Below are 20,307 nucleotides of genomic sequence, written 5' to 3' on the forward strand. Positions count from 1 at the left end.
TAAGGAAACAGCAAAACCCACTTTGCTTATTGCTCAAATGTAAGGATCGGTGTGTGCTCTGGTGACAACAGCTTAGTTTCTTTCATTGGCCCTGACATCCATTCCTGAGACGAGCCTGTGCAGAGTTCCGCAGTGGGGAATACTGTCATGTTGTCTGAAGTAAGGGGAGTCTGGGGGCTCTTTAGCATATGTCACTGGCCCCTTACTGAGGAGTGTGTGTAGGCGTCTGTCAGCGTGTCTTTGTGCATATATGTGTGTGTCCTTCAGTCGTCCTCAGGTGCTCCAGAAGTGAAAGTGGTATTCCCTGGTGGAGTTTTCTACAGTGGTATCGGCACACTGGCTTCTCCCTGTGACTGCGACTCTGTGTCAGCAGCCACGTGGGCCTCTATTCATCTGAAACATGATAAGGAATTTAAATGTAGAGGTCATATAGTTGGAAAGATTAGATTAGTTCAGTTAAGGGTTAGGGACAGAGTTAGTGTGTGTCACAAATGATTAAATATAGTCACTGTGTTTTGTAACCTCAGTAAAATTGTAGTTAGATGCAATAATTGACTTGTATCATGCTGATTAGACATCATTTTCTTTGTTCAAATCTTGCAGACTCTGCACATTCAGTAAAGTGGGTCAACATTATTGGTGTGCATATGTGTGTGTGTGTGTGCGTGTGTGTGTGTTTGTGCCCGCCCATCATCATTGGTGACCTATTTTATTTTAAATTCAAAAATGTGGCTGCTATAGCATGAATCACTTATTCTGCACAGTAGAGACGTGCGAGTCGTTCACAACTCGCACGATTTGTACCGAATCGGGACTCACGGGTACCTGTCTCTGTTAACTCGTTCATTTTACTCACCACTGGCTACTTCTAGCTCAATTAAAAAAGGAAACTGGGTAACAAGTCAAGTTTGAAGCATTTCTGTGCTTGCGCTCTATGACGTATGACTCGAGCAATTTTTTATTTTTTCCCGTACCACCCAATTCACAGTCTGTTGCGTGTGTGTGAGTTCTGTGATGAGCTCTTTGATGGGTGGCTCGAGTGAACGAGTGAATCGGGTGCCCGATCCACAACTTTCTTCAGGCAGCTCGAGTCAATCGAGTGTCCGAATGACTTTAGTGAGTGACTCATAAGATCGCAAGTGCACATTATGAGCTCTCAGCCAAAAGTTTAGGGACATTTTCATATTGAATAGCATGACAAAGTGTCTCCAAACTTTTGACTGCTAGTGTACCTGTTTGCTTCCGGCATGTTCAAATATTTTATTTTTGAAGTGATAAGCTTAAATGATGCCTATGCATTACGTTCTTGTATTATCACAAAGCCATTTACAGTATTTATACACGATGGAACCTCGGTTTTTGTACACATCAGTTTTCATAGGAATCGGTTTTCGATGGAAATTATTTAAAAAAATATGTCTCAGTTTTCGTACAATGGTTATCAAACAGTGCCCATCCAGGCGCTGGTGACTCAGTCTCTGTAAAGAATGAATAGTGGTTCTGTAGAAGTGGGACACTATAGGCAGATTCCAGCAAGGGAATCTTTTAATCATCTTTATTATTATATGCACACAGACACACAGACCGATGAACAGGTCTGCTTCCATCTGCGGCAAAGTTGTGGGTGCCAGCACTTTGATAATGAATGCGAGACGCACTATTGAATTCAAGAAATGACTCTTAGCAAAGTACGAAGGTAGCGTCTTTTAGAATAGGATGCAATGTTTAGGTTAGTGGAAAGTATTGGTGACATTCCCCTGGAAATGGTGATATGGTTGCTCTGGCTACTATTGTCACCATGGGGATTTTAGTACAATGGTGTGTCTTGCTCTAACCCACCAAGATGACAACAGCGAGTGTGTTTGTGTGAATGTGAGTGTGGTGTACATGGACGGTTATTGAAAGCAGCACAATAGTTGTGTAAAGGATGGGTGAAAGCAAATGGCTTTAAATGTTTTCTTGTCCCATGTCTGTTTCCAAGGAATGGAAGTGTGGAATGTGCGTATGTATGGGCAAGTGTGAGGGCATTAAAGGGTCAGTGTCATCTTCAAACACTGCACAATTCAGGCATACCCACGCTGACACACAATGCATGCATGTTTGTGTGTGCGTGTGTGCGTGTGTGGGTTTGCTGCGCTGACTTACTCGTGTGTGCTGGTTGTCCTGGATTTCCTCACTGACCCGGCTAATCTCTGGAGTGTGGAGTGCGTAGGAAACGGTTATTGCATCCTTGATGGATACAGCAGGGAGTTGATCCGTGCCTCCGCGTGTGTGTGTGTGTGTGTGTGTGTGTTTTATAGGACTTGCCCCCCTTGTTTTGGCCCACTTTATTGTCCTTCAAACAACAGTAGCTTTACACATACACACACGCCTACACACACATTATACTGTAAATACTTTTGTCCCTGTGGCTTATTGGGAGGATGAAGTCGAAGAGGCAGGAGAAGCTGCAGGAAAAGCATTGATACTGGTCTTCCTCCAGCTCAATAATAAGACAAGTACGCTGCTTAGTTATCACTGTCGCTTTCATAGGAGCAGACCCTTTAACATGCTCAAGGATACTGTTGCAACCTGGTAGTTGTGTGAAGTGTTAAAGAGTTTTGACATTTCCCACTGTTTGTGAGGCCATGAAAATGGCAGGATGAGTTGTGCAGAGGACTGCACGGTGGTCTAGTGGTTAGCATGTTGGCCAACACAGTAACAGTCTGGAGATTGGGAAGACCTGGGTTCAATTCTCCCTTGGGCATTTCTGTGTGGAGTTTGCATGTTCTCCCCGTGCATGGGTTTTCTCCGGGTACTCCGGTTTCCTCCCACATTCCATGCATGTTAGGTTAATTGGCGACTCTAAATTGTCCATATGAATGTGAGTGTGAATGGTTGTTTGTCTATATGTGCCCTGCCATTGGCTGGCGACCTGTCCAGTCCTGTCGCCCAAAGTCAGCTGGGATAGGCTCCAGCATGCCCCCGCGACCCTAAAGAGAAGAAGCTGTATAGAAAATGGATGGATGGATGGAGTTGTGCAGAAAGGACAGTTCAGTTTGCTGATGTTGTTTTGCTGTGGTTGAAGCCGACAGTTGCTTGTTATGTTTTGTCAAAAAATAAATTGTTTTTGTCGTCCTTACAACGCCTGGGTAGACGTTACGATACGATCGCGACAGTCTAGTGTTGTGGCCGTTTCGTCTCTCTCTGAGCTTTCTAATGTTCATATTCACTTCTGTTAGATGTTATTACACTTTTAGATTCCGCCACATTGTGGTAACTTTAGTGGCGTCTTTGAAAAAGTTCTCAATCCAAAATGTCTTTTGTTAAAGTCATGCCAGGGTGAAGCGGCTCTGCTAACAAAAGCCTTTAAATCATCACATGTGTTGATTATAATAGTCATTTACATTTCAAAGACCAACAACAAAGAGAAGGCCACTTCAGACTTGACCTCCTGTTATAATTATCACACATAGACCAGCATATGAGGCCAGTATTTGCTTTGCTTGAATGCAATTTGGTAGCGCTGCTTTGGTTGGATTGAATATCTTTCAACAATTTGCATTTGATCAACTTCATTGGAAGAGGAACTAGGGTACATTAATATGAACTCTATGTGTTTTTTCCCTTTCTTCACAAACATGCTCTTATTCCGTTCTTACTGCTAACTTCCAAAACAAAAATGAGCCGAGGTGGGCATGCAATCGAAGAACTGTAGAGGATCAGTAGCAAGAGGAAGTTAGGCCATTATACTTTCCTTTTTTTTCTGACAGAATGACAAATGAGCGCGAGGTGGTATGCAAACAGGAAATCAATAGTTGGGTTGGCGCATTGCTCAACTGCTGTTTGTTGCCAGACTGAACTCTGATGTTTGAGTCATGATTACCGAGAGCAATGACGACTTGGAATGAAGCTTCAGTTTAGGCCGTCAGGTCAATGACGGAGGAACATTCCCACATTCTCAGTGTGACACCAATCGATTTATAAGTAAAGACTGAAGTCAGAGGTCACCAGGACATGAACTAGGAGCAAAGCCACTTGTTCAGTTTCATCCCGATAATCAATAACTGTATTTTATAACCGAGGCATATCACAATGATGAGGTAAGGTTGCCCAATTAGTACTAGTTTTCACAAATATGTTAAAACATGGTGTGAGTGAATTATCGGTAATATATATGGATTAAAAGACTCCTTTTTGGGCATGTTGGACTGTGTAAACGTAATAATTCTTAATTCTTAATGTTTAACATGTCCGAAACACACCATGACCAGAAAGTCACACTGGAATGGACAAATTCCATCAGACAGTTCTCAATCATTTAGTGCAGAATTTGCGACAATAGTGCGTATATTATTATATAATATTATATGTCTCATTTGCAAGTGTTAGGAAAATATGGTTTGTTATTGCACTTATAAAATGTCTTGTGTCCATTATTCAATTTGATTTCACTAATATTAGTATTAGACATTAATGTCACACCGACTTGCGATGATTATCTGCTAGAGGCGACAGGCTTATTGTCACCAACACAAGTCCTCCACATGCTTATCACCTGATTCAAATAACCTTCATTGTCTCTGTCCCTCCCAGGAGGGGGAGATCCACTGTAGATGGTTTCCTATATTAACTAACATTTTATCATGAATAGTCAGGCATTTTCTTGAGAAGGTTGTTTTGATTTGTCTCCTTGCAGGCAAGTTTTTATTAAACCGTATCTCTCATTATTCTCAAACCACTTGTCTCGTCTCGCTTATCTACTTTGGAGCCAGAAGCAGATTTTTTCTTGACAGCAGGGATGCATTTGCGTTCAGTTTGTCCTCTGAGAAGTGTCACAGTCAGGAAGTTGGTACTGTGTGTCAGTCCTGTCTCTTGTGGAGATGTAGATACGGTTTGCCTGAAGTATATTATGCTTATGCATCATGTGTTTAGGTGGAATGTACATTTAAATGTGCAATTAGTTGTCATATTTGGAGGTCTTTGCCATGTAAATCACAAATGCTAATGACTAACGTGTGTATGGGATTTCCAATGTAAATTAGCATTGAGCTTTGTTGAAATGCTTTTCGTTTATGTTGAGTGGTTCGTTTCAATCGGGGCCTACATCTGACCACCCGGCTGTGCAGAAGACATGTTAATTATTGATGAGGGTGTCCCATGACCAGGGGTATTGATTGAGAAAATTGTAACCTTAGTTATTCACAAAACCAACATATCATGTGGCAGTTGTCTTTGTGTGTGTGAGTGTGTGTGTGTGTGTGTGTGTGTGTGTATGTGTGTGTCTTTGCCTGAGCAATTGTGATGCTCTTCACAAGTGAATGACGGGATTGTATTTCAGGCGGCAATTTGTCGAGACGGGCGAGACACTGTGATATACCCTCACGAGGTTCTGAGTCGTTTCATGCATTTCTCTGTGAAGACACGCTGTTACCGCCGCTGGTATTGATTTGATGATTCATGTGTTATTGCGTGTGGTATTTTTTTTTTTTTTACACATGCCAACAGACATTTGAGATTTTTACTAGAAATCCCATTAAACTACTATTAAGAAGCTCTGCTATGCAGCTAAGAATCAGTGTGATCAAGAACACTGAGCCATGTCTGCCATGAATTAGGTTTCTCAACAGCAAATATATGAATTAATGACTTCAATATACATCAAGAAGGTTCAATAAAACAGCAGACTCAGCATAACGAATTAAACAATAAATTGAAACCAGACCTTCCTTGTGTGAAGAATTATGGTGAGTATTATCAAATATTACAATCATGCTGGTGGATAAATAAGCTGTTTATCCACTCATGCCCACTCGTAGCCCTGTGTCTATTTTAGTGGTCGGCATAACAGTGGGGCACCTGTGCCCTCCCTTGTTCAAACTCTGCACACTCCATTTAGAGTTAGAATAATTGCACAGCATTACCAACATGAACAGGCTGTGCAAAAGGGCTTCTGTCAGCTGAAGAGGTGCCGGGTTTCTATCTTGGTGCACATATGCTATCACACTTTCTGAGCACACCCCTGCACACACTGCTGGTGTATGTCAGTGGAACACATTTTGAAGTGAGGAGTTAGCTCCTTTGAGTGGAATCTGATTTTGCCATCACCCTCCTTTCTTTCCTGGCAGACCCACCGAAAAACAGGACTTGTATTATCCGATTCCAGCTGTTAGGAAAATATTTCTACAGTTGTGGTTAAGAAAACACAACATATCACGACTGTCATATGAAAACTTCATAAGTGAAGCAGAAGATATTCATTCTCGCACTAAAAATGTTATGAGAGCCTCACTGTGATATATAATTCTGGTGGGTAACGCCGCCTACGTATTCACGTCGTACGTTAGAGATGAAGCAGCTCGTTGTTCATAACGGGATGGTGAATTTTTTGGTTTCTGTTTTTTTTTTTTTTCAGTTTTAGCAGCGGTATGTTACACAGTTTGCAACCTGCTAAATTTGTTGAATTTCATTTGTCACAAAAATGATTTATTTAATATGAAAGCAAATACGCACAATGCATAAACAAACGGTTTTACATTTCTATTGTGGTTTTGAGGCTTTGTGTTTTGAGTATACGTCGTCCTTTGCAGTTCGAATTTTGTGGCTTCACTCCATCACATTTTTGCAAAAATGTATTCATGAATACATTATGCTATTGGTGGCTGGTTGTTGAAAACGGCCTATTATTAGGCAAAAAATATGCATATTGAAGCAAATTTTCCTGAATATAGTCAGCATTTTTGAGCATACAAATTGCTAAATGAAGTAAAATACAAGAACAAGGCATTCAGAAGACACGTTGAAAGGTGTTGTGATAAAATGTAGTATTCCACACTGCTCACTAGGTGTCAATAATGTTATTGTAATGTTGGATGAGATAAACAACCACAAGACTTGAACAACAGGCTTTTATTGCAGGTCTGAACTATCACACAACAGGCAAAATAATCCCTTACACGGCTACTTCAACCCACGCAAAGCTAAAACTCAACTCTGAACCCCAAACATCACTTCTTGTCCGCACCCCAGTCAACTCCACTTGGGAACACATTTATGTCTTCACTGGCTTATTTTCTCATATTATGTCTACTATCTTTTGGTACTACGAGTGTAAAGGAGACTATAGGGTTGCTCATATCTAGAGGGCTCTAATAATGTTAAAAAACATATATAGAAGGTGGTAAACAGGATTTATATGCTCAAACTATCATAATATTCCATTTATAAATAAGGAATCCTACTTTGCGGAAATTCTCTCATCATGATTGGGTCTGGAACCAGACTACAATAAGCGAGGCATTATTGGATAGCCCAATGCCGAAACTGCAACATTGTAACTTGTAATTCTACTCCAGGTTAGTACATACAGGAAATCTGATTCAATTGGGGCAGTGGTCGGTGCTTAGCTGTCCAATGACTGTAATGAAATAATCTACCCTCGGTAGCCACCTTCATCATTCATCCAGGTAGTTGTATTCTCAGCAAATTGAATTGATCACACCTAAACTGTTCTGGTTGTCTTAGAAGACGCTTTGCCTCTCATCAGAGCTGGCTTCATCAGTTCATGCTCAAGGACTAGGTAGGACAGCTCTAGTCTGATGCTATCCAGAGGTTGCCACCTTGATGCAATTAATTCATTGTACTTGTCTACGTTTCTGGTTGGTAATGCTGGTGGATTTCTGCTGACCCAGTGATTATCCTCTTTCTTCTTTCTTTGATTGGTCGGGGGTTGTTGCTGTCATGTCTAATTTCCTGGCGTATCATCCTGGAATGGTGGTCTGTTTTCTGGGTGTGTCAGCAAGAACTGTGGTTGTCATTCCACCAGTAGGATCACATTTGGCCATTTAAACCGTCATTCTACAGACACACTAGACTGGGTGTAGTATTTACTGTACAATGGGGACCGTGGTGAGCCAATGTCAGTGATGGATAAGGTAGTAGTATCAGTGTCTCTGGATTTGCAGGAAAGTGTTGTCCTTTTCTGCTGAGCCAACATATTCTGCTACCATTCTGTTGTAGCTGCAAAACATGTTTTTTTCTTGTACTGTACATGTGCAGTAGTATCAGGTTAAATCAGTGGTTCTCAGTTATTTTCTGTCATGGTCCGACAGGCGGACAGAAATGTTTTTGCGTCCCCCCGATTTGAAATACTATTGAGAAACTGATATAAATGTATTTATCTGTACTGTACAGACTGAACTCGAAACGGAAACCAGAGAAATGCAGCAAAATGGAGAGCAGTGAAGCGTACAACCGTATTCAAGAGTCAAATTGCATGCTGAGTACAACAAATTCACACATGTTGGCAGGTCTGAGCTAATACTGAAAGTCCTCCCTCCAGTTTGCCGCGCCCCCCCCCAGAGAGACCCGCCCCACTGCATGAGAAGCACTGGGTTAAATCACTGATTTGTCACAGTGCAGTACAATAGTTATTTTTTATGTTCTTTTAACATGTCAGCCAATTGACATAGTTCACAAATTACAAATGAATACAAAAAAATATGATATAACTACCCTTGCGACAATATAAAGCAAGTCATGTAAATAAGGGACTAAATAATACAATAATCTCTCCACACTTTGCGCTTCACAGCTACTTTATCAGGGTTTTTCAAAAATATATGAAGTAATAAATCAAGTAATCAATCATGCTGTTTTCGTGATTGAATTATTAGTTGATTATTAGTAAAAAAAATAATGCATATTTAAGCAAATTTTTTGACTAAATTGAGCATTTTCAAGCATACTAATGGCTAAATTAACTAAAACTAAAACTGAGCGAAAACTCAACTCTGAACCCCCGACATCACTTCCTGTCCGCCCCCACTCAGTTCCGCGAGCACCGGAACATATTTACAGCAACACACATGAGCATGACTCTTATTTATGTCTTATTTGTCTTATTTTCTCTTATTATGTCTACTGTATTGAGTGTAAAAATAACTATAGGGTTGTTATTTCATGTTTAAAAGGCTCTAATAATGTCAAAAAACCTATTTAGGAGGTTGGAAGCAGGTTTTGTATGTCCTTAACTATGAAAATATTAGATTTATTCATTTATTCATTTATTCATTCCATAGCTTCATGGAAATTCACTTATCACGGTCAGGTCTGGAACCGATTAACAGCGATAAACGAGGGATTACTGTATTTATAGGAAGCATCCTTATTTATCTTAGTGCACAATTTGCATTGCTCTTCTGATAAACAAAGCAGTCGTAAACTGAGACAGTTCAGAGAATCATTGTTTCTTTCCTCACAAGGAGTTAATGGGTTCTTGTTACATTAACAGATGATATACACCGAGTCTGAATGTGCATGACCGTGTGTATGTGTGTGTCTGTGTAATGAATACCACCAATCGTCCATGGCTTACACTGCTGTGGAGGAGAACGTGTCTCTTAGGTGCTTACCGATGTGCAGCTTCAGTATGACACTGAATGTCTCTGTTTCTTCTCGTCCCCAGTGTGCAGGGCAGGCTTCTACAAATCTACGCTGGGAAATGTGGAGTGTTCCAAGTGTCCGCCTCATAGCTACGCTCACCATGAAGGATCATTGCATTGTGGATGCGAGAAAAACTACTTCCGTGCTGAAGGAGACCCGGCTTCCATGGCCTGTACTCGTAAGTGTGCATGTTTGCACATCATTTTGATCATCTCATTATCAGCTACCCCTGTTTCATGTCTCACGAGTGAAAAAGTATGATGTGGTGTGGAAGGATTTTTCAGTTTGCAATAAAACATCCAATAAAACCTGTCTACACCGTGCCCTAAGGAACTGATAATCCCCCCCATTAGTTTGACTGTCAATGAGGTTTAGTGTTCCATGATGCTCTAAATGTTTCCAGATGCATCTTACTCTGAATTATATTGCATGGGATTAAATTTTGGAAAACAAATCCACAACTATAAATACATCAAGACTCGGTTAAACTATCTGCAATTGCAGACCTGCCAACATGTGCACATTTTTTGTACACTGCATTCATTTTGACCCTCTCAGGTATGCATTTTGTTGCATTTCGTCGCTTCTCTGCGACGTAAGCGTAGCAGCTGGCTCCTCCCCTTTCAAAACCATCGGCGGAGCTTTACGTGCACTTCCAAAAAAATCCTTGATCTGCGCCGAAGCTGACCTTTAAGGCTGTGATTGGTCAGCTTGTATTATTCCCTGGCTGTATATGACTCGTTCAGAGGGCGGACAGCCCAACTCCGTAAACGCCTATTCTTCCAATTTTGGATCCACTGATGGTGGTCACGCATCGATTATTTCCAGTTGCCATAACACTCCCTTTTTCTCTTTAATTACCATACAAGTTCATGAGCTAAATAATCGATGACAGTTGTGGTTGCTCATAGAGTTGACGTCAGGTTTCACGCTCGACTCACGCTATAAAAGCAGGGGTGTCCAAAGCGCGGCCCATGGCTCATTTTTTAGTGGCCCGCGACACTTTGTTGAAATAAAACAACGAACAAATCAGCAAAAAATGGGAAAATAGAGCAAAAGGCTGACATGCTGATATTAATAACTAATAACACAATATGTAACATAATATGTATCACTTTTTTAGCTTTTTGTAAAATAAAAAATATATATAAAGCCATTTCCAGCGAAACTTTTGCTAGCTCCTGGGAAACCTTTTAGAGATCCCGAGTTTTTTGAGCATTTGTTTACTTCTGGTACTTTTGAGTCAGTTGCTGCACATGTTGTTGATTGCCAATCATAAAATGAGCAGCGGTCATGGAGGAGGACCTATGAGGCTTTAAAGACTTCCTCAGGATGTTGCAAAAGTTTTTCTGGATTTTTTTTTTAATCATGTCCCCTTATGGACTCCGTAGGAATCTGGATGTTGGCTTGAGCTTCTGACCCTTCAATGTGTGAATTCAAATATAAGGAGAATCTATCGTGACATCAACATATTAAAATCTATCGACACTAAATAAAACAATGGCAATAAGCAAATGAAGTAATGAATTCACAGATCACTAACGTTACGATTGCTTATTCACCCTTTCGGCTCCCGACACAATTCTGTTTGTCCTCCTCTGATGCGAATTGATTGCAGATTCGTCTTGCGAGCCGTCCAAAATCCATTTCACATGAAACTATAAATCAGCCCGTTCCCTCATGTCTGATTACGTATTAATTTATTACTAAAGTGCGAAGGGAGAAAATCATTCATCATGTTTCACCAATTGCAAGAGAAGAGTAGAACATGCAAATGGAGACCCTCAGTAATGGACAGAATCCTAATTAGAAGAACTGTCATGACAGGCTGTTATTACCTAAACACCATCTGGTCAGCTGGACAGAACTCATCTCTTTTGGGACACACAGAGTGATACACGGGCTGAAACAGAAAAGATAAATTGTGCAACCACGTGAAATGTGATTAAGGATTTCAACAGCTGGAGGTGTGGTTTGAGGTCCTTTAGTGTTGGCCTTGAATATGAAAAATTGTCCATGTCAGAACTAAAGTCACAGAATCAACAAAGAAAATGATAAATATGACATGCATCATCACATTTGTGTGACCACAGAGATATTATGGGGAAAGAAGGAGGGCTGCAAAGTTTCATAGCCAAAAAAGTCAGGCCCAGAAAAAAAGGTTTGGGATCCACTGACCTAACTAATTTATTAGTGACTTTTTTGGTCTTAATAGTCCCATACTTCACTGCATTATTTAGGTTTTTGGGGGGAAATCTTCACATTAATAGCAGTCAGGACCTTTTTTTAACACTCACAAACCACCATTTACTTTGACACCAGGAATAAACATTAGAGGAAGGTTATTACCTTTCTGTTGTTGCCAACAAAAACTGTAAAATCCTAAGCCTTGTAAAAGTACAATTCAAAGCTGCTGAGCTGATGTATTGGCTTACATCGCAGCAATAAAATAGCCGGTGAGTGGATTTGCCATTTGCCATTAAATGTCATTTTCTCTGCACTGCTCCCCTTTTTTCCCCATCTCATGACTTCACCTTTTTCCACTTTTGCTTCCTCTTCACATCCTGAGTTTCCAATGACCTCCTCTTCTTCTCACCTCCTACTCATGTCCTTCTCCTCTCTGACCACCAGGCCCTCCCTCAGCTCCTCGTAACGTTATCTCCTCCATCAACGAGACCTCCGTTATCCTAGACTGGAGCTGGCCAGAGGACACAGGCGGCCGCAGGGACATCACCTTCACTGTCCTCTGCAAACGATGTCGTGCTGGAGGTGCAAACGGAAGCAATGGTGGCAGCCCACGGTGTGAACCCTGCCGGAGCAATGTACGCTTTTTACCGAGAGCCACGGGCCTACAAAACACCACGGTGACGGTGGGAGACCTGCTAGCTCACACCAACTACACGTTCGAGATTGAGGCACAGAATGGCGTCTCGTTACTGGCGCCCAAGATGAGGCAGTATGCCGCTGTCACCATCACCACCAATCAAGCCGGTAAGATGTTAAAGCAGATGGTAGATAATACCCGGTGAATATTCTATTCCCACAGCATGTGCTGAGGCGTATTTCACAAGCATGCCAAAATTGACTCTGTTGCTCTGCCCCTCTTAAAACACAGATTTAGTACTTGTGTACAGAAAGATCATAAACTTTGACATCTGACATCAGGAGAGGGCCTTGGCTATCCCTTGCGGAACTACCACTACCAAGCGTGTCATTCATCCTGGTCATTGTATTCTCAGGGCATCCCATCGATTGCAACTGACTGTTGTCCTAGAAGACGTTTGGCTTCCCACTCAGGCAGGCTTCATCAGTTCATGCTCAACATGTACGTGGGACAGCTCTAGTCTGACCAGATAGAACAGCTTTAGTAACGGCCTCAAAGACAACCTGAACAGTCCAGTTGCGAGTGATCCAATGCCCTGAGAATGCCACTACCGAGCAGTGATCCCACTTTCTGCCTGAATTTATTTCTCCAGACTTTTCCAGGACATTTTCAGACACTACAGAGACAAGTTATAAAGTCACACGGACCGATACGATCAACACCTTTCAATTTACAGTCATTGGTTTTGTCTCCAGGAGCTAAGTCCTTCACAAAGTCTGGCAATTCTCTAAATCTACCAACAAAGCCAATTGGAAGCAAAAGCAAATTTGACTGTCTGGTAGTGTCACATGGAGTGCTGTGCCAACCAGAAGCAGAGAAGCCTTAATGTTGCCCTGAAAATAAGGTGACAACACACCTGCCTGTGCATACCTTTCAATCAGCTAGCATCCGTTCATGAGGCAGGGGGAACAAATATCATTTTCAAGGATGACTTCAGTGTTCCCAGGACATTTGAGCTTTTTTCTCATTTTTCATATGTTTTCCATGACTGGAAAATTAGTTCTCATCATTTTCCGGGTTTTCCAGGACACGTAGGAACCTTGCCAAGTGTTGCTCTGTCCGTATCGGGTTACAACTGATTGGTCAAAACAGAACTTAAACGGTAGCAACAGGCCAAAGGCTATGAAAATAACAAATGACAGATCAGAAAAACAGCGAACAAGCAAGACAAACCGCATGGATGGCCAATCAAGATTATCAACACATGTGTCCATTCAATTCACATTGGGCACATTTTCTTTAAGGTGTGTCTAGAATTAAATGTTGGGTCAAGAGAAGCTGAACAAAAACCTTCAGTTTCAGACACCAAAAGACTTTTTGTCAGGGATGCAAGTTTGTATCCCAAAGCTTTGATAAAACACCCACGTATGTTTTTCTGGCGGTTACATGAGGACTAGGATTTTTACAGATGGTTTAGGAGAAAATGGGCACAACCCTTCTATTGATGCTCACGGGAATCACCCACCTGCTTACCAATTGAGACAAAGACTCCTTCAACGAAGAGATGCAGCAATTTCATGGAATCAGGTCAATTCAGGATTATAAAATAAAAAACACTTGAAACAATGGCGGTCCAACATGTTCGGTGGAATACGAGGGTAGGCATGTACAGCAAAGTACATAATATTGACCCTTCTTCTTATGTCTGATACTCGTTTACTCAGTTTTATTGTCCCGTGCACATGGGATGAAAGTATGCACAGCAACAGAACCACTGTTTTGGGCGGGGCTGTTGTGCTTTTATATTTGTGTTTGTAGCTGCAGCTGTTGTGGTGATGATATTGTTTAGACACATCAGAGACAGTTTCAATTCTTTTGTCAGATATCATTCATTTTTCTTGTGACCTACCATGGTGTCTGTATTTATTGTTGGTCGTTTGATTCAATTTCCAGACCAAGTAGATTAAGGGGCTCCAGGATTATTCAAGAATTGGATTTCTTAGCTAAGTAGTTTTATGGTTTGTATTTTGTACCCTCACTGTACGGAAAATGAACCAAACCGTGACTCTAATACCGAGAAACGTATCAAACCGTGGGGACGCCATACCGTTACACCCCTAATATATAACTGTACGCCATGCCTTTTTTTAAATACCACAGGTGTCAAAAAGTATACACCTCTGCATCCTTCCTCCAGCAACTGTCTTTTACTTCCAGATGACACACTAGGATAGATATCTAGGTCACACGCGGCAGGACATAGGAGGGAGAAGGCAAGGAGGCACGAGACACAAAGGAGCCTTAACAAACTGCACGCTATCTAGCACGTAGCGTGAGGGCTGAACGCTGTCTCGACTCAACCCTTCTGGATACAGCACGACCCGGATGACATTTGAAGTGATAAGTTGTGGCAGGTGCACAAAGAAAACAAAGTGCAGCGTATTATCAGCACCCTTCGCTTCTTATTTAATGATCTAACCTTAAATTTAATGTCCCTGCACTACACTTACTATAAGTCCTTGATGTTTACTAGACCACAGTAAACACCATCATGTTCAGTGAGCCTGGAGGAGCCTGATATGTCAGAAATGAAAATGTCATCCTTTTTACAAGTAGTTTTAGTATAACAATGGGCTAAAAAAAAATGTCATCCATCTTTTAAAGCGCTCGGAAGAACGAGCAGGCAAAGAGACGTGGCGCTTCCTCATTCCAGGTGTAAAAATACTGACTTAAAGCAAAACACAACACACTTTAAATGTGCATTTTGCAATACTTTCACACAGTTTTGTTCTTGCCTGTCTTTTGAGGGGTTTTTTCTCGATTCAGTGTCGTCTGTATCTGGAGTGAGATTTTTTCTCCCTTTTTTCAGCTATTCATTGTGTCGCAGTTGCTGATAGTTGGTTTAAAAATGGAAAAAGTCTGGCATTACGCTTTTTTCCCTCTATACACTATATAGGCAATTATTTTGGGGGGATATCTGGCCTTTACATGTGTCCAAGAAGTAAAAATAGAATATGTGAATTTGTATAATAATAATAATAATAATAATAATAATAATTATTATTATTATTGTACTTTTAATTCCAGTCTAATATCTCAGTACATTGTCAGTCTAACAGCTCACACTTCATGACACATGCACACACACACACACACACACACACACGCACACACACGTATGCACGTAGCGCAATCCGAGTTGCAGAACACTTACATATGACTAATGGGAAAACACTGGTAGCAGAGACAGACAACAGATGTGTTGGTCTCACTCACACAAACTTAACTTTCACTTTCTAAAGGGGCGCGGCAACTGCTAAAGATTTTGTGTACTTCGTTTCGGGCTCTTTGTCGATCTTCCTCGTTGATGCTACAGTGCACCGCTGTAACCGAATATGTTGCTCTTATTTTTAATACAGTTTGTAAACCTTTTAAATTGTGTGATCATTGGCTTCTGCGATAACAACCCGGTCCAAAGAACCAGGAAAGGCTACAGAGAGGCAATAGCCATTACAGTATAAAAGCTTTTTTTTAATGTTTCTGTTGGAATCACTTCTTGGATATATTGGACTATGGATATTGCTCTCTCCACTGGGCCACAGTCAAGGTGCAACAGAAAAGGGACATCCCTAAACTGATCCACAAAGATGGACGCATAGAAATATCTTGTGAAAATCAAGATTCAAGATAAAGAGAAAAAGGTATAGACGTCCAACCCCCGGTTGAGTGATTAAATGATTTAGAGTTACAATCAAACCTCGATTTTTGTATGCCCCGGTGTTTGTAGGATTGGGTTTTCGACAAAAAACATCGTGTTGGTTTTTGTAGACTGTCGCTGTTATTGTATGGCTAAACAATGCGTCTAACAAACTAGTGTGGTGGCCAAACAAAGCATCCATGCGTTGGTGACTCTGTCTCTGTGAAGAATGGATAGACCGTCTTTTAGAGTTGGGACACAAAAGATGACTGGTCAAAAGTTTTAGATCACCCCAATTTTTCTATTTATTTATTGAAATTCAAGTCCAATGAATAGCTTGAAATGGTACAAAGGTAAGTGGTGAAGTGCCAGAGCTTTAAAAAAAAAAGGTAAGGTTACCCAAAACTGAAAAATTATGTTTATTTCAGAATTACACAAAAAGGCCTTGTTTCAGGGACCACAAAATGGGTCAACAAATTAAAAGCTGGAGGTTGATCAAGCCTTGGCAGTTGGTGCATCTAATTCCTACAGGTGTTCCAAGTTCTGGAGGACTTACTACCTCCTCTGTCTGCATAAAAACATTGTTCGGAACAAACTGTGGTACTATACCCTCGTGAACATCAGTTGAACAGCATTGTACTGGAGAAAATGCTTTGTTGCTACAAAAATGGAAAGAAAAAAGGGAATTTGCAATGGAAAAGAGACAGACCATCTAAACATTTAAAAATTTTGTTTTTTCCGGCAGAGAAATTGGAGTGTTTTAAAACTTTTGACTGGTAGTGTATGTGTGTGTGTCTGGTGTCTTTGTCGATCGAATGCACACAGAACAACTCGTAACTGTCTGCCTACTTTCTCCTTTCAAGCACTGCGCCGTTCGGTGATGAGGCGTTCAAGTGCCCTGCATATTTCCGAGTATTTTGCACGATAAACAATGCTATGATTGAATCCCAACTTATTATGTTTTTAATGTTGCATGCTTTACCCACGGCAGTTGGGGGGGGGGGGGGGGGGGGGGGGTGAAGCTGCAGCAGACCCTACATAAGGCAAACATGTGGGATGATTACGGTCTATATGATCGTGTGGCAGCAGTCAGATCGTGTGAACTTAAAGTTACAAAACATTTGTATGAATGCTCGCTGTAATTACACGGCGCGGCTCCAGCTGTACTATATTATACATGATAAGAAGCAGACCCGTTTCAAATGACAGGACACGGATTAGTGGCACATATAGTTGTTTGTGTATGTTTGTTCACTTATGTATGTCTTGACTTGAAGAGAGGGCCGTGGAGATTTACAGCAACACATTTTTGATTGTGTGGTCGAGAAAGCTTTTACTGTATATTTATGGTAAGAATTATAAGCGACATGCAAATAGTCAAGAGTGTTATTTGAGAACTATCTTTAAAGTTTGAGTGATTGTCACAAGAGATCAAGTTTTGCACATTTTTGATCATCGTACAAAGAGCAGAGACATGCTTTGAAGCTCAAAGACAACAAGGCACACTTCACCTGACTACACCCCCACGTATGCACACTTGTCTCTCAGCCTAAAGAATATCTCCGCCTCCAGCTGCACACTCTCCGTTGGCCCTGGGAATTTACAAGGATTAAGTATGTCGGCGCGCCAGCCCTACCTGATCTACTCACACACAGAGATGCCAAAGCTGTTAAAAGATGGATTAAGTATTTCCCTGGGTGGTAGCAGTGTGTCCAGGCGGTGCTGTCAAGGTGCTGTCAGATAGATTTCCTCCTCTCATCTTTTTGCCCTCCAACTCATGGTCATCGCTGTGTTGACAACCTGTACCTGTGATCTGCATTTCGAGCAGTTTGCTCCAATAGTGTAACCCTCTGAACTGCAATGGAATGAGAAAAACAAGGCATATACAGTATGCTAAACATGTACTAGCCATCTGAAATGTATGCTAGAATATCTGAAATCAACATTGGGGGAGTGTATAGAAATAAGAAAGAAAAGAAAAAAAATGTTCGTCAAAAGTAAGTGTTTTAGACCGTGATTTTACATAAGTAATCATGCTTAAATGTCATTTTTAACATCTTAAAATCCTTCAATATGCTCACTATTGGCAACATCGAGACACATACTGCATGTGCGTGAGAGGTACACCAAAGATATGCTTGTTATTATTTTGCTTTGTTTGTGAGCAAAATTGGGCAAAAGTGACACAGCAGGGTGGACTATGCTCGTGAAATTTCTTCAAGGTTGGCAGGTCTGTTAGTGTCTTTATTCATGTGAGAACGGCGCCTGTGCAAGCAACTCATACAGTGGTTTGTACAGATACTGTAAATACAATACAGATTCTCAGTAGAACCTGCATAAAGGGGTGGATGCAAACGTTTAGCACTTTTCTCCGTCTTTAAAGGCTGAATTTTGGATCCGTACCAAATGCCGTGGCCAGTTAGAGTATATCAATGTTATATTGAACAAAAATAGGATGGTTTAAGCAATTTGGGGTTTCCCGCACAATGATTAGATAACTAGGGGGGTAATTATACAATATTGTGGAATACCCTTTTAATTATTTTTTCAATATTTTTTTTAATGAGGCTTTAATTTACTTTCAGTAATGACTTCAATGCATTAGGCCTACATTGTCACTGAGTTACAGTGTGCTCCATGGCTAATGGTCCTTAGGAATGACAAATACTCTCATAAGAGACTCCTAAATCACTTATTAATGGCCGCACGGGCCAGTTTGTAAGCCATTATTGACCTGGCGTCCTGTATAAGTTTTAAAGTTAGACTATAGACGAAGCAAGCGACAACAAATGAAGTGATTTGCAATAGACATGCCGAAAGAGAGAAGGGACAAAAAGTGGAGAAGAAGAAAAAAAGTGGTGATGCCTCCAAGCTGCTCAGACGCACTAAATCATTATTGCCATAAACCACAGTGCCAATATAAAGCCCAGCGTCACCCCGCTATCAGAACCAGAGGGAGAGGAGGAGAAGAGGAGCAGGGGGTATGGAAACAGATTCTCTCCATCTGGATTCATTATAGAAAAAAAGAAAAAAAAAACTTCCTGCAGATATGCACATGGGTATATATGCACCGAAAGACAAAAACACACACCCGTGCCCACAAAGACACACACTGGCTTTATAATCCCAATCAACCAAAGCTTGAACATTTCAAAGACAAACATGTTTTTTCCTGTGGTCTAATAAAATTAAAAGTCAATGCCTCAGATGCAGAGCAGGCCCCGCAGCTGCCTGGCAATTAGAGAGCAGTAAAAAGAGGGAAATGAGAAAGTGAGCGTATAGAAAGAGACTGAAAAAAGGGAGGTGGGGGGGACACAAAATGACTAGAGTGGGACCATGTGAACCTCCTGAGGTATGTGGATAGTGGACACCAACCAAAACAAGATGATTCATTGACTTTCAAATGCATGCAGCAGTAATAAACAAAATTTGCAAAAAAAATTAAAATAATATTCTAATTTAAAATTTGTATGTATATAAAAAGAATAATTATTTTTCCTCTCGTAGTAATTGGGACTGTCACAGCATTCAATCACCATTACAAATTACCTTTATTCATTTTTTTCAACAAAAAGTAAAATTTTTCAATAGATGACCTATATTTAAAAAAAATAATAATTTAGCTATTAGCTGTTTACATTTTGTTTTGTCGGTTTAGTGCTATAGCAAGTTTATGAATTTTGCAAATAAATCAAATTTACAGTCATCCCTCGCCACTTCGCGCTTTACTCTGTCACGTTTTTTGGCAAAAATATATCAATTGACAAATTATTGCTGTTTCGTGGTTAACTATGGCCTATTGTCCAAAACTATGCATATTTAAGTAAATTGCATGTATTTTTCACCTAGATTAAGTATTTTCAAGCATTCAAATTGATAATAATGAACTAAATACAAATATAAGGCATCCAGAAGACGCATTCAAAGACGTTGTGATGATATGTAGTATTCTACACTGGTCACTAGGTGTCGGTAATGTTACATGCAGGAAGTACTGTACAAAAACCAGAAGTAAAAAAGAAATGACAACAAGGAACTTACTCAATGCTGACATGTGTGAGTCTATATTGTGTCTAAAATGTCTTATTTTCTCTTATCATATCTACTATATTGGGTAATACGAGTGTAAAGGGGTGACTAGGAGTTATTTCATTTCTAGAGGGCTCTAATAATGTTAAAACAGGGTTGTAAACTGGTTTCTGTGCTCTAACAACAAAAATATTCTATTAATAAAAAAAATTCTACTTTGCGTAAATTCACTTATCACGGTAATTTATTGTAATAAAAAGGAAAGAACAATTCCTTACCTTTTAACGCTTTCACGGATTATTGGGAGGAGTAAAAAGAGGCAAACAATCGTTTA

General features: G+C 40.6%; 1 protein-coding gene across 3 annotated transcripts in view; it reads left to right on the forward strand.

Moving 5' to 3' along the window:
• Positions 1-20,307, forward strand: part of epha3 (eph receptor A3) — a 147,255-nt gene that overhangs the window by 57,980 nt on the left and 68,968 nt on the right. For all 3 annotated transcript variants that reach the window (XM_054787917.1, XM_054787915.1, XM_054787916.1), the window contains exons 4-5: positions 9,446-9,601; positions 12,055-12,414. In XM_054787917.1, coding sequence (XP_054643892.1) covers positions 9,446-9,601; positions 12,055-12,414 — 516 coding nt within the window. The remainder of the gene's footprint in view (positions 1-9,445; positions 9,602-12,054; positions 12,415-20,307) is intronic.

Source organism: Dunckerocampus dactyliophorus, chromosome 9 (genome assembly GCF_027744805.1).
Source record: "Dunckerocampus dactyliophorus isolate RoL2022-P2 chromosome 9, RoL_Ddac_1.1, whole genome shotgun sequence".
Taxonomy (NCBI): Eukaryota; Metazoa; Chordata; class Actinopteri; order Syngnathiformes; family Syngnathidae; genus Dunckerocampus; species Dunckerocampus dactyliophorus.